This window comes from Haliaeetus albicilla, chromosome 7 (genome assembly GCF_947461875.1).
Source record: "Haliaeetus albicilla chromosome 7, bHalAlb1.1, whole genome shotgun sequence".
Classification (NCBI taxonomy): domain Eukaryota; kingdom Metazoa; phylum Chordata; class Aves; order Accipitriformes; family Accipitridae; genus Haliaeetus; species Haliaeetus albicilla.
This window is the reverse complement of record NC_091489.1, coordinates 6,314,340-6,327,997: the sequence shown is the minus strand read 5'-3', so window position 1 is coordinate 6,327,997 and position 13,658 is coordinate 6,314,340. Positions and strand designations below refer to the sequence as shown.

Genomic DNA, 13,658 nt, shown 5'->3' with positions numbered 1-13,658 from the left:
AAGCAGCAGGTTTAGGACTCTTGAAAAGACCTTCTAGTGCCCTGTGAAAGGAGAAATGCTGCTGTCAAACTGGATGCAAGATTTTCTAGAAGAACAGTGGAGAGACTGACTCTGACACAGCTCAGACAGCTGGCAAGAAAATGGCTGTTCATTTCTAGGTGATGCAGTATCCCCAGGACATGCCTGGGTGCCCTTAGGAAAAAAGGCAACTGAAGAGAATTCATTAATCTTCAGTCCAGAGAAGAAGAGATACTCCAAGATGTGCATGCCCTTGAGTAGTACAGTACTCCTATAAACCTGTCATAAAATCCAAACTCTTAGTATGTCCAGATACAGCGTTGAGTTTAAAATAATATAAGCAATATTATATGATGACCTTTCAAAATAAGTTCCCATGTAAGTTAAAATACATTACAAACAGCTTAGATTAACTTAAGTTTTATTTATGCTAAACAGAAGTTACCAAATCAGGAAATACTGGAGGTGCAAAAAGGGGCTTTCTGGAAAGCTGCCTGGCTCATTCGGATTCCTACTCCAAGAAGGAGAGAGACCTTGGGTTTTGGAGTGTTGCCAGCAAGGTCCAAGAGCAACAAGACAGGCAGGCAAAATAAGCAGAAGGAACCAGCCCCCTAGCTATGGAAAAAGAAGGCTCATGTATCTAGCAGCACCCCAGGGTAGGGTTGCAGTATCAGGGCAGGGTGAAGCTAGCGTGGCACCTGATAGCACTGTGAGGTGGTCTAGGTACTGCAGCCAGGGATACTTCAAAACTAAACTCTTCTGGATTCTTGTGGCAAATCATGAGTGTACCCATTCATCAAAGACTTCTTTTGAACAAGAACATAACATCATTCCAGGACACTCAGTATATACAAGGTGACCAAAGTATATGAAACTAAATACGAGTAGTTTGACATTAAAGAAGGCCAGGAATAGCAATAAACATAGTTTGAGGGAAATTAAGCTGCCAAAAAGTGTGGGTTTACAAGGCTCATAAACAAGATAACAAAGCAACCCAAGATACCAGAGCAATCCAGTGATTCACAGTACTCTAAGAAAAGATTTTGACATTGAGAGACTGGTTCAGCAAGACTTTAGTCTGAAACAAACCGAAAGTCATTTGAACAGCTTAAGAATAGCTACATATAGCATATATTGGGTTTACTAGTCTAATAAAACAAAAAACACAGTTAGATTCAGTGACTGCAGAGAAAGAAACCAGGTGCACATTTTTTGCAAAGAATTGATTCACCATGGGATCTAATCAGCTGAATTTTGAGAAATTTCATCCATCAGTTGGAATTTTTAAGGTATTTCAGATTCAAATCTCTTTCTAAAAAGCTGTGGTCTAGCTCAGTGAAAAAAGGAACTAGTCTTGGACTTCTCATTTGGTGAAATTCTGCTTTCCTGTACAAGCTAGCCAAATTAGACATCATTGTGGTCTCTCAATGCATTCAGGTATGAGTGTTCTCCTATTTATTGAGAGCCTGTATTGCTTTCCTGTATTTATAGCAGTTCAGCAGACAGAGTCATGTAAACAGCTCAGACCTTTTGGAACAGAACTTCTTCATATTTAGCTTTCATATGCTATTACACAATTACCTGAATTGAGTGTAATAATGTAAGCCGCCTTGCTACCAACCATCCATGTATAGTAGCAAAGGTGGATTATCAATCATATCAGCAGTAGCAGTCCTTCATTTTACACTTGTTCAATTTGTCAGAAATGGCAGAGTCACAGTTTTGCCTGTCTTCTCCCAGCCTGATTGGTCATGGACTCATCTACAAAAGGGTGGTCTGGTTAACAAAAAAATAAATAAAAATGCACAAGACCAGTTTACCTGTCTGCACAGTCTAGGGCAGCGTGAAGACTCCCTACCTACAGCATCACAGGTGTGCAGTCATGGGGCAATCCTGTGAACAAGGCTGGGCTAAGCATTTCCACCCATGCTCCAGATTCAGAACTGCCCATAATTTACATAACCTTCACCTTCAGTTTTGAGAAGAACCAACACTTAAGGTCAAAGCAGCAAAAGAAAACATCCTGTGTCAGAAGAAGGAATCCATTGTCAAGGCTAAGTGAAATGGACTGCAACAGAGCCAGGCAGTCCCTGAAGGCCTGCACCCCTTAAATACATTTAATACATGTGAGCAATGACTTACTGACTTGCCTGTAGGTATGGAATTAAAAGCCAAGGAAGAAGAGGAAAAAGTAATCTAGATAAATGACTTTATTCCCTGAGGTGACATCCAGTCAGAGCACATCCTTAGTGCTGTGCAAGTTTTAACAGAAATGTGAATAGTGAACAGAGGGATACATGACTTATATGCTGCTAAACTACATGCCTCTTAGCTTATGCTCAGCCTCTCCTAGGAAGATCTAAGGACAGTTCACTCAGCTGCACTAAATCCATTTGATGTGAAAAGAGAGTGTGTGCGAGGGGGGGCGGGGGGGGAAGGACTCAGAAGGGCGCTGAAATGTCAGCCACGGAGGATTAGAGCTGCATGCTACACCCTCTCATTTTTAGCATGCATATACTGTCGAGCACAAGCTTGATGGCTGGCTTGCAGGCATAGATGATGGGTGCGGGGGAGGGTTAAGAGCTACATATTTCTACCCTCTGCAATTATTTTCTTTAAAGTGCTGAAAGTGGAAAATAAAGAGGAGCGCAGCTGAACAGCCTGACAGATTTATCTTCTTCAGGGAAAGAGAACATACACCTGCACAGGCACCTTTTTCTTTAAAAAAAAAAAAAAACTTAAGTGATTGCTATCTGCAATCTTAACATGCTGGGTGTAGAGAAGAAATTTCATGAAAGGTAAGTTAATCCAATCCCTCCAGTTGCCAGATGCTCTTCTCTGAAGTGCAGCTCTAAACAGCCTATAGGCACTGTAGTTTTTAAAGATTTCTCCGTGGACCAAGACCTGGTGATTTCTTTGTTCAGAAAATTTCTTCTCACTGTAGCTCTTTTCTCAATTAAACCGATTCGAAGGCTCCTACCACATAGCTAACATAGGAGTCTGCAGAGAAGTGGGAACTTCTAAGACTGCTCTATTTATCACAGTCCTTCCTGGACCAGAAACATTCTTACTTGTAATGACATTTCTATCAGCATCAGCAGCTTCTTGATACCAATCCAGACAGACTTCCCTTTGACATTCTGTGCAATAGTGCTGCGTTCCTTGTCTTTGAAGTTACCCAGGAGCTGGAGGGGGAAAAAGAAGAAAAAAAAAAAAGAAAAAACCAAAATAAAATAAAGAAATCAACAACAGGAGACTGTCAGTAGGAATGATGCTACCTAACTCAGGAAAAAGGGAATGAGAAGCCAGAAAGCATTTTCTAGCTCAGAAGGAAAATTTGTTGCAATATGTCTAAACAAGGCAAAACACTTAAATTCTTTTATTCCATAATGGTTCTTTTGATAACATCTCTAATTGAACAGTTAGTGATTCTCTTTTATGATCCATTCTAGGTTTTCTCCAGATTAGAGTCTAGAAGGAACACAGTGGCTCAAGCCACAGTAAGTTTTCAAAACTGCTGCAAGAGCGTCTATGTCTTTCAGGCTTTAGGGATATTATCATTGTGACAGTTTTGCAAGTCTGCACAAAAGATTTGTCTGTTAAGTTTATTTTAACAGCCTTCAATATTCACTACAATTTCCACTATGGCATAGAATAAGAAGCCATTAAGGGCATGAATTTATAAAGAACCTATAATCTCTTCAGCACCAAACACCTTCATCTGATGTTGTTCCAATTCATGAGAGCTTGGCACCCTCCAGGCACGTTCAAGTTTAAGTGCCCCGATTATAATTATTACCCACTTTCATGCTGTCGGAACAAACAAACTTCTTCTCTAGATCTACCATTCTCTCATTTTGACTTAATTTATTGTATCGAAAACTAATTCAGAGAAGCCTTAGAACTGTTATGTTATGGCATAATGTTAAGAGGGACAGTGTTCCCAAATGCAGAGCTACCACAAAATCACTCATTTCCAGCAATTTTTGAGCTTATTTGTCATCCTTGAACTTTTTCTTACCTCCAAAGCCTCCATCAGCTGCTCCCCTGTTGCAATGTTGGGCACATGAATCGTAGTGCTGAAAGCGTTCAGCATTTCCATTTCCTGCAGGACATCTTTGCGACTGGTGGTTCCAATGATTAGAAGCTTGCGACCCTGTCCACACAATGGAATAAGTGTCAAGAAAGGGAAAACAAGAGAAAAAGAGGAGAACCTGCCTTGGGAAGCTTCAGCTAACTAGAAATTAAAAATAGAAAATGGCCATGTAAAAATATGACTTCAAATAAAATTAATAGGATTAAATGTCTCAGTAATTGAGGTAGTCAACATTAACCATACAAGACTAGGATCACATTCCAGAGTAATGCCACCAATGGGGTCCAAAAATTATGGTACACAGAAGACCCACTCATACTTACAGCTTTCCTACCTTACCTTTCCTTCTAAATTCATCACTATAAATAGCTGAATCCTCATTAAATTTAAAAATACGAGCAAACCCCCACTCCCAAAAGCTGAATTACAGATGACTTCTCAGGGGAACACTCTGTCTTTAGAAATCCTGTGGGTACAGTGAATTCTCTGCCACTGTACAGACAGTTCCAATGGTTTTACAGCTCACGCTTTAAGAGCGGAGGTTGCCGTAAGTTCGTAAGACTTCCCATTGCCAGTGTGGTTATATAAAAGGACAGTACCACGTCTGGCAACCTCTGAGTTCAAACCGACAGTGCACACACCAATTTCAAGTTGGCCTGAGCAATAACAGGGTTTATAAATAATAGAGCAACGAATGGAAAACATCAACTGCCAATAAAAATCAACTTTTGCTAGTTCATCTCGAAAATGGCATTTCTATGCTATTTGAATTTGACCATGCAGTGTTCAGACACTGACAAATGTTGGCTGACAAAAGGAGCTTTTGACATTATCAGCTGTGATCAGTCCCTTTTCCAATTCAGTACACAAGGAGCCCATGAGTTGAGGGGAGGCCTAGCTGGCCAAGTATGCTCCTCATTTGCTGTACAGAAGTTTAGCTGATGCTCAGAGACAAAGAGTAAAGTTCTCTACTTCAACTTTGTGACACAAAACCCTGTTCATCATAAAAAAAACAAAACAAACAAAAAACCTAAAAACCATGCCCACAGAGCAGTCAGAATTAATATCGTTAAGTGCTTTGCATTCCTTTGACAAAGGATGAAAACCTATTTAAACTTCATACATCTCTGATGAAGATGATGCATCTTTGCAACATTTGTTTATTTTTCCCTGAGTGCCATTGTATTCACTGACTTTTTGTGTTTCAACAGATTACACTCCTGCTTTGGGCGATGGACAATGAGAAAGCACCAGAACTGGTAACGAACTCAAGTGCTCACTTCAAGTTTGTTTTTAGCCTAAGACAGCACAAGGAAGTAATGCCTGGCAGGTTGAAACCAGCGCATGCCCCAGGTCACGAGCTTCACACAAAGGCTTTGTCAGGGAAACACTGTGCTAACCCTTCTGTGTATTAATCACTGCCTACATCTCAGGAGGCACCACACTCACCAGCTCAGTCACCTCTTTAGAGGGGGAAATCCTCAGAAACCTACTGGGCAATTTAATGGGGAAAAGCAGCCAATTCCTGAACTGACAACAGCAATGCCAGGTTTAAAACTTCAGTGGGAGTAGGGAATGCTTTATTACTAGACAAAACTCACCTGCTGGCGGCGCACAGCAGGCAGAAAAAGGTCTGTCTAAAACTGTCTGTAGGTAGCCTTAAGAAGGGCATACAATGTCTGCAGAAAGCATAAATACAACTATTCTGTAGGCTGCTGCTTCCACTATGTTCTGCATGTCCATGGCTTTACAATTGCACATTATTTGTTTCCTTTTTGATGGTTATTGTGTAGCAAGGCCAGGAAAATATTTTATCATTTTACAAGTTTGAGCCAAATCTGAGCAATTCAGTAAGATCTTGCATGCAAAGATGAAAAAACAATGCACTCAGTGGAGAGTAAGTGAATGGCATTTGATCCTCACTGCTACAAGGAATTCAGAAAGCTCCATCAGGTGCTCATTTTCAGCTAAAGCACTTAACAGACCTAGAAAAATAAATGATGCTTGGCAACAGAAAAGCGTTTTGCCTACATGAAGGCAAAATTTCAGCAGTCTTCATCTTTGGAGGGGGTTGGTAAAACAGACTTTAAACACAGGTTTGGAAGCTGTGTGAAATGAGTCCCGCAAGAACACTTGAACCATCACCTGCTCGTGAACCACAGAAGTGTGGTACAAACACCTTTAACATTTGCTCTGAAATTACTACCCAATGACAAGCTTAAAAGGTGCCTTGAATTCACTAAGATATTCTTGGGATAACAGCACATGTGACAGAAGAACTGATGCATGCTTAAAATCTTCAGAACGCAGACACAGGGATTATCAGCAGATTTGATTGAGAAAATTTAATCTCGATTCTGATTTACTTTGCTTTCATGGTTGCTCTATATTTCCTCAACACACTGTCCTCAGTGAGTTTTTGTTCAGTTCATACATAATGCTGATATATCTGATATTATATATGCTATAACTCAGTAAAAAGTATAAGCCCTGTAAGGAAAATTTCTGCTACATTATTCTAAAAATTGTAACAAGTCATATGCATGCTGTTGGGCACCTTCAAACAGTTTTCTTGTTATACAGGTAAGGTATTAGGGTACAAAGGAAGCCAAAGAAAGACTGTAACAGAACTGAGATCTCCAAAACATGCACCAACTCCCTCTTGCAAGCACAAATCCATGCAATGCTATACCACCAAGACCAATCTGCTTTACAAGCTATAGCAATTCTTCTAAAAAAATGTTTATTACTGTATGTAATTCTCAAAATCCAGAACAGTTTAGGTAAGGGATTGTGTTAATAACAGTTTCCCATGAACTATGAGCATTTTAGGGGGGAAAAAAAACGCTCAACTGCAGCCAGTAAGGCAGTATTTGTTCCCAAAATATAGCTAACAGCATGGGTACAGTGCCTGGCACAGCAGATAAGACATCAATCAAGGGAATAACAACTTGCAGACTAACTTCTTGAAGGATGCTACCTGAGCAACTTCTACATGGATGAAGTCCATGCTTGATTAAAAGAAAAACAGAGTCTAGTTTGGGGTTTCATCAGAGACTAAAAGGCCTCACCAGGAAAGGCTGTAAGCAGCATAGAAATATAATTAGTGAGGTGAGTTTTACCTCCTGTAACTTCAGGTGTCCACGTATGATCTCATTCTCTGCATTTCCTTCTCAGTTAATGGAGCCCAGATGACACATACGTCCTCCCAGAAAAGCTGCCTACACTCTGGACTCATACAGCAAACTATTTTCTAAACAACTAGTTCAGTCGTAGAAAACCAAACCGCTGACAGCCACATTTAGTCAGATGAATCCCAAACTTGCTGTAAATCAGGCCAGCAGACAATTACTACACACACAAAAATGACTCTAAATGACTTATTACCATTTAGGAAAGCCACTGGAATCAGTCATTGTGGCAAGTTCTGTGAAAATACTAGCTCAGTACTAAACCTTACTCAAAATGCAAGCACGCAGATGTTTTTAAAATGGGAAAAAGAGTAAAACGAAAGTCATTCTACCGTATGAATCCAGGGTGCTCCTTAAGACACTATGCAACTGTAGCCATTTCAAATACAATTTCAAATACATCACTGAGTTGGAGAAATCAGAGGAAAGCAATGGGGATGGTCAGAGATACAGAGTAACTTCCCTAAATAGACTCTTGGTAAATTGATGGGGGGTAAACAGAGAGGTCTATAAAATCATACATGTTGTAGAGGAGATGAGGGGGGAAAACTGCTGTTTCTCAAAATAAAAACTAGGGAGCACTACATGAAATTATCAAGCATCAGTTTTAAACTGAACAAAAGGATGTTTGCTTTCACCATACAGCTCAGTTGAACTCAAGCAAGCATGACACTAAGAATGACAAAAACTTAAAATGGTTCAAAAGCAATAGAACAAGTTAATAGAGGGCAGATCCATCAGCAATTTTTAGATATCTCTGTTAGGATCCATGCTCAGGACCCTGAACCACTGACAACTGAATAGTTGAAAACTCCTCAGAACAGACGGCTACTCTGCAAAACAGTGCTTAAAATTTTTCAACAGCTCCACCCAAAACATACTGATTTCTTCTTCCCTGCTTTCTTCAAAAGAAGCTATGCGCTTCAACTTGCTACCTTTAAACTTGACCCACTGGAAAACCAGTTACCATAAAACAAGCATAATCTCTGCTGTATCAATTACTAAAAGAAAATGAAGTGTCAGGAGTCCCTTGTACTTTTCAAAGTTTCAGGCAACTTGCTCAGCAAACAAGTGGAAAACTTACAAGTCAGAAATGTTTTGCCCCAGGCATTACCACAAAAGCATGAAAACCCATCAAGCCAAACTGAAAAAGCTGCCCTCATCCAACTACTCTGCAGTGACAACACACCACAGGATATCACTGGATTTATTCTTGCTATTGTGAGATGTACTGCTGAAGTGCCCCCATTTTCAGAAATATTCACATTTTTGAGCCTTAATTTCTACAGCAGCCATTGCAAAGGCAATGGGCCATGTGTTCAGCCTATAGAAGATCAGGATTCAACCTGAACTTCCAAAAATCAGGCCTAACAAGAGGAACCTACCAAGTAAGGAGGAACTTGGCTTTTCAACAGCTTAAGATCATTTGGTGTCAGACTCATTATCAGGGAAGTTCGAGGCCTAGTTCTTCCATCAACAGAGATTAGATACAGGCACATCACTTAAGTTTGGATTCATCCTGCCCAGTTTTAGGCAATGGAAGTGCCCCAGTTCGGAGCCCAAGATCCCTCTACACTGATGGGGGGATACCGAGTAGAGAGGTGCATGTCTTGCCCCCCTGCCTTGTAGAAGTGGGATAACACCAGATTTTACCTCTCTACTACAGGAATTATATCTGAATAAAGGATATAGTCATGCAGAGAACTATGGGACTCAAAGATCAAAAGAGGAAATAGTTTTAAACAACTACATTTTCAAGCATTATGACATTGATTCTTCTAACACAGTATTCACTTCCTAATGAGCACCATATTACTGCATTGACTACCAAAGACAAACTAGAACATAATTACATAAACTCTGCTACAAGCAAATGGAGTCTCGACATGTCAGTGGAGTCTCAATTACAGAATTTCAGCAAATCTAGCCAGTCCTAGGCAAGGGGAGTTGAGGGGAACTTGAACTATGCTATAACCAAGTATTGGCAGATACCAAAGTGCCTCTGTCAGTCACCCACTAGCTGTTCACTCAAATTTGGACTCTTGTACATTTTTATGCATGTGTTTTGGGGTATCAACAATTCTTCACATGTAATGGGAGAAAACACAATTCCGCAGTTTACATGTATAAAGGTAACACTGCTGTTGATTGGAGTTTCTTCCAATTCACACCAAGTGATGTGGAATCAGGAATGCATCTGGGATTATATCAAAGAAGATTATTTCCCCCTTTCCCCCGTCAACTTTCATAAATCGGCAAAAGCCTCCAGTGTCCCGGAGAGGAAAGGGGCTGGGGGCCTCTGGGAGCAGTGGAAGGGCATCTACAAGAGTGGTTGAGAGCATCTCGCTAAGCCAGACATTTCATAACAGTGCACAAATTGTACGTCCAGCTTAGCGCGGAGATGCTGCAAATGGTCTTTCACCCTTTGAGCCAATTGTTAGCTTTTCACAGGAACCAGCAGGGAAGCACATGTGAAACCTCTGTGGGGCTGGTGAGTGTCTCCATGCCTTGTGTGACTCTGCATGTAGATGAAGCAGCTTCGGCTTTCGGAGCTGCTGCTGCTTAGTTCTCAGAGAAGTCCTTTTCTCCCGCTTGGCTCCCTGCTGCGACAGTCCTTTTCAGTCTTTCTATCCCTCCCCAGTCTCTTCTCCTGCACAACACAGGGAAACTTGATTGAAATAAAGACCTAAGAGAACATGGTTTATTTTCTTCTCTTCAATCCATTTTAGAAAAGATTTTTAATTGGTTTTAAAAAAGATGCTATACAAAATGCAATGTTTTTCAGTCTTCCTGAACTAGTAGTAATGGATACCACTATTTAAGCATTGCTGAGTGGAACTAGCAAGAATGAGCTCTGACCAGGAATTTAAAGCAAACTCAGAGATGTTTCTAGTTTCTTTAAAGTCGAACATGTTTACTCTCAAAACTTCTGCAAAGTACAAACAAGGCAGAAAGCCCAGAAAACCAGAAGCTTCAAGAATCTGCCCTTCCCACACCACGTTAAAGTCATATAGCCTCAATAGGAAGAGGGGAGCCTGGGAGGCAGCTTTCATACACCAATTCAACAGAGACATATACCTCAATGCATAATTAATAAGATTTCATCCCAGAAATGCTCCTCTTACACATGTAGCCTACAGTAATTGTAGGAAACTGCTTGCACATTAAGTATACTCTCTGCAAGTGATGTGACAACACCGTGTGAATACATAATCTGGGCCACAAAGATGGGAGCAGCAGAGCTGCACTGCTGAAACGCACCCTCCGCTTCCCACTCACTCATTGCTTGTGGTTTCAACTGCTTCATCGTTCCTGTTTCTAAGCTCTTCAAATTCAACTCTATATTTCAGGCTCCTCTGACTAGTGAAACGGTAAAAAGCCTATCTGATAGCAATGGAGAACAGGGTATTGTCTCCCCAGCATCTTGCCAACGATTTCTCTCAGCACAGGGACGTGCCTGGCACGTCCCAGGACGCTCCATTTTTACAAGGAATGAACCTAAACCATGATCCCAATCCCACAGAAATTCATGTTGGTTCGACCTCATGGAGCAGGTTAGTACCACTGATGCTATTCATGCACATTTAAAGCATGTATCTGAACCTCAAATTACAACAACCCCCACCCCAAAAACCAGCCATTACTTCCAATTAAATTGCTCCCCAAAGGAAATAGTCATCTCAGTGGGGACTTGGAAAGGCATTGATTAACCAGCAGTATTATCTCCCTTGTGGGTTTCCCCACTTGACCTTACAACCCCGAGTCTCTATGCCCAAATTCAATCTTTTTCACGGTAAACATTCACAGCAGAAAAGCCCTTTTCCTGCATAACTCTACCTCTTATACACTGCTGGGTTTGGTTTTTTTAATGAAAAAAAAATCCCCATGTGCCATGACTATCACAGGGAACTCACAATGAACATGCTAGGAAAAACCCTATCATCAGAACTGCCAAACTAGGTCAGCCCAAAGGGTCCGTCTAATCCAATGTCCTAACTTCCACAGTAGCCAACAGTGGACACTTAAAAAAAAAGAAAAAAACCCACATCATCAATCAAACAGTGACATTTCCTCAGAAAACTCTGTCTCTACCCTCCAACAATTTATGGCTTAAGTCACCGTAATATTGGCTGTCAACCCCAAGTCTTCCAGCCTCAAGGGCATTTCAAACATTGCAAAGTACAAATCTCTAGCAACATGCATAAACTTGGCAAATATCTGAGAGCTTCAAGCCCTGCATCCTGCTTTCAGGGAGACTCAAGTGCCGACAAAAGTGCATCTAAGCAGCAAAACACATTCAGAGGATGCAATGATAAAATGGACAATTTAATATTTTAAGTTCCTTTGACAACTGAACCAAATCAAGTTCTGTTTTCTCCTATTGATTTATGGGAACAATCATTTCCTGGTACTGTGGGAAAAACTAGCAATGGGTCAATGATTACATGAGATTATGACAATCAAAAATGGTTATGCTGTTGCGTACAGGCAACCTTCCCGTTCCAACGTATGTGATAACGGAATCCAAGTTTTATATTAGAGACTTCACATGGCATAGAAAGCTCAGTGGGAAAAATCTTTTTTCTCCCAGGTTGACAGTCACAAAGGGAACTTCAGGGCCTGTGGCATCACAATTTAGTTCAAAGTTCTATATTTGAAAGGTCTTTTTACCAAACTTTCTAATGAAAACAATGCTTACACATACGTTACTGTTTCCAGGATATTAAAAATTACAAAAAAACCTACTTCATCCAGGCTGTGCTTCTCTGCTTTTTCCTGACACTAACTTTCAAGGTTTTCCTGTATGTTATTTATTCGTGCAGATACTGTCACACACAGAGCAGAATTCCAGTGAACAACAGGAGAAATGGCAAACAAAAAAGAAGAGTCCCTGCCTGCTTGTCTCATTCAGCACAAGCTTCAGAAATGTTATCACTTGTGATGTTCTTAAATCTCATCAAGTCAGAAAGTGCAAATACACAGGATCAGCACAAGATGTAAGATCTTAAGCTTTCCTCACCCATCATAATTAACACCTGATAATTTCAATTTAAGAACAAATTAAAACCCTGACATCCACAATCATACATTACTTAGAAATTGATTTCTAAATAAGGAGGGAGCACATGGTTGAGCCAGGGATTGATTTGGACTAAACAGTTCCTTAGTTAATCAGAAAGTAGACAGCTTGCACGTTTACGTTTTACATGATGAAGGTTAAACTTGTTTCCTTAGCAGTACTTTTATGGCTAACTGCAGAAGATTCAGCCTTAAGTAATTAGATAATTAAAGCTGAATCCTTTGTGGTTATCCTAGAAATGTCTAACTGAATGAACAGCAGCAGGCTAGGATTAACTTGACTGAATCGGAGACAATAGCACTAATACCACTGGCAGCACAGCAGCTATCAGCAAGACGCAAAGCTCTCCACTGTCAAAATTTATAGGAATAGGGCATCCCATCCCTCGATTACTTTCTTACCTGAGGGGGGGCCTTCTTTAGCAGTACAAGAAGGGCTTGCAAGACCAGATTAGAGAACCGTGGTCCGATTGGGACATAATCTGAAATGAAAAATGCATTTTAATGCCCACTAAGCAGATACACATTTAAGCCACTTCACTGTATAAAAAAAAGTTCAAGGTTCCTGAAGTAAATGGTTCCAGATCATTTCCAGTTTGCAGTATTTCAATACCGCAAATACTTCAATATTTCTGCACAGCAGACAACATAGCTCTCTCTCAGCATCCTAACTCACCTAGAAGTCTCTCAATGTCGTCCACGACAACACAGCTGAGTTGGGACTTGTATGCATCATCAAAGATCTAAAAAACAGCAAAATGACTCATTGTTAAATCTCAGCAGCAAAACTACAATAGTCATGATAGGACCTGTTGACGTGTTTTTAGCTAAACACAGCAGTATTTAGAGGAATAAACAGAGAATGAAGAAGATAAGTACCAAGAGACTAGACTCTACCTGCACTTAATAAAACATTACCATCTCAACAAATTCAGAGCTCAGTTTTCTTCATTTACCCCATACACTTTGTAAAAAAGGCAGCTGCCCTGCATTTAATTGTAAACAATGGATTAAAATAGAGCACCACTCCTCTGTTTTTTGGAGCTGGGGCAATACTGATAAGATAACAACACACACACAAATCCCCCACAATTGTAAGGCAATTATGAAGCTTTTCTACCCAGGCTGGATATTGGCTGCTTTTCACAACAGCATACTGCAGGGAGAACAGACCTACTCAGGTATAGATTGAGCCTCCACATCACCCTTTACAGAGCAGCAAACCAGTGTCCTGCAAAGCTTTGGATTTAAACAATAAGTAGCACTAAGGACAT

At 40.5% G+C, this 13,658-nt stretch overlaps 1 protein-coding gene across 2 annotated transcripts in view; it reads right to left on the bottom strand.

Annotated features, from left to right (window-relative positions):
• The window catches only part of NSF (N-ethylmaleimide sensitive factor, vesicle fusing ATPase), an 84,040-nt gene that overhangs the window by 7,220 nt on the left and 63,162 nt on the right, over positions 1-13,658 (bottom strand). For both annotated transcript variants that reach the window (XM_069786834.1, XM_069786833.1), the window contains exons 16-19: positions 13,061-13,127; positions 12,787-12,866; positions 4,040-4,174; positions 3,090-3,203 (exon numbers count right to left, since the gene is read on the bottom strand). In XM_069786834.1, the coding sequence (XP_069642935.1) occupies positions 3,090-3,203; positions 4,040-4,174; positions 12,787-12,866; positions 13,061-13,127 (396 nt within the window). The remainder of the gene's footprint in view (positions 1-3,089; positions 3,204-4,039; positions 4,175-12,786; positions 12,867-13,060; positions 13,128-13,658) is intronic.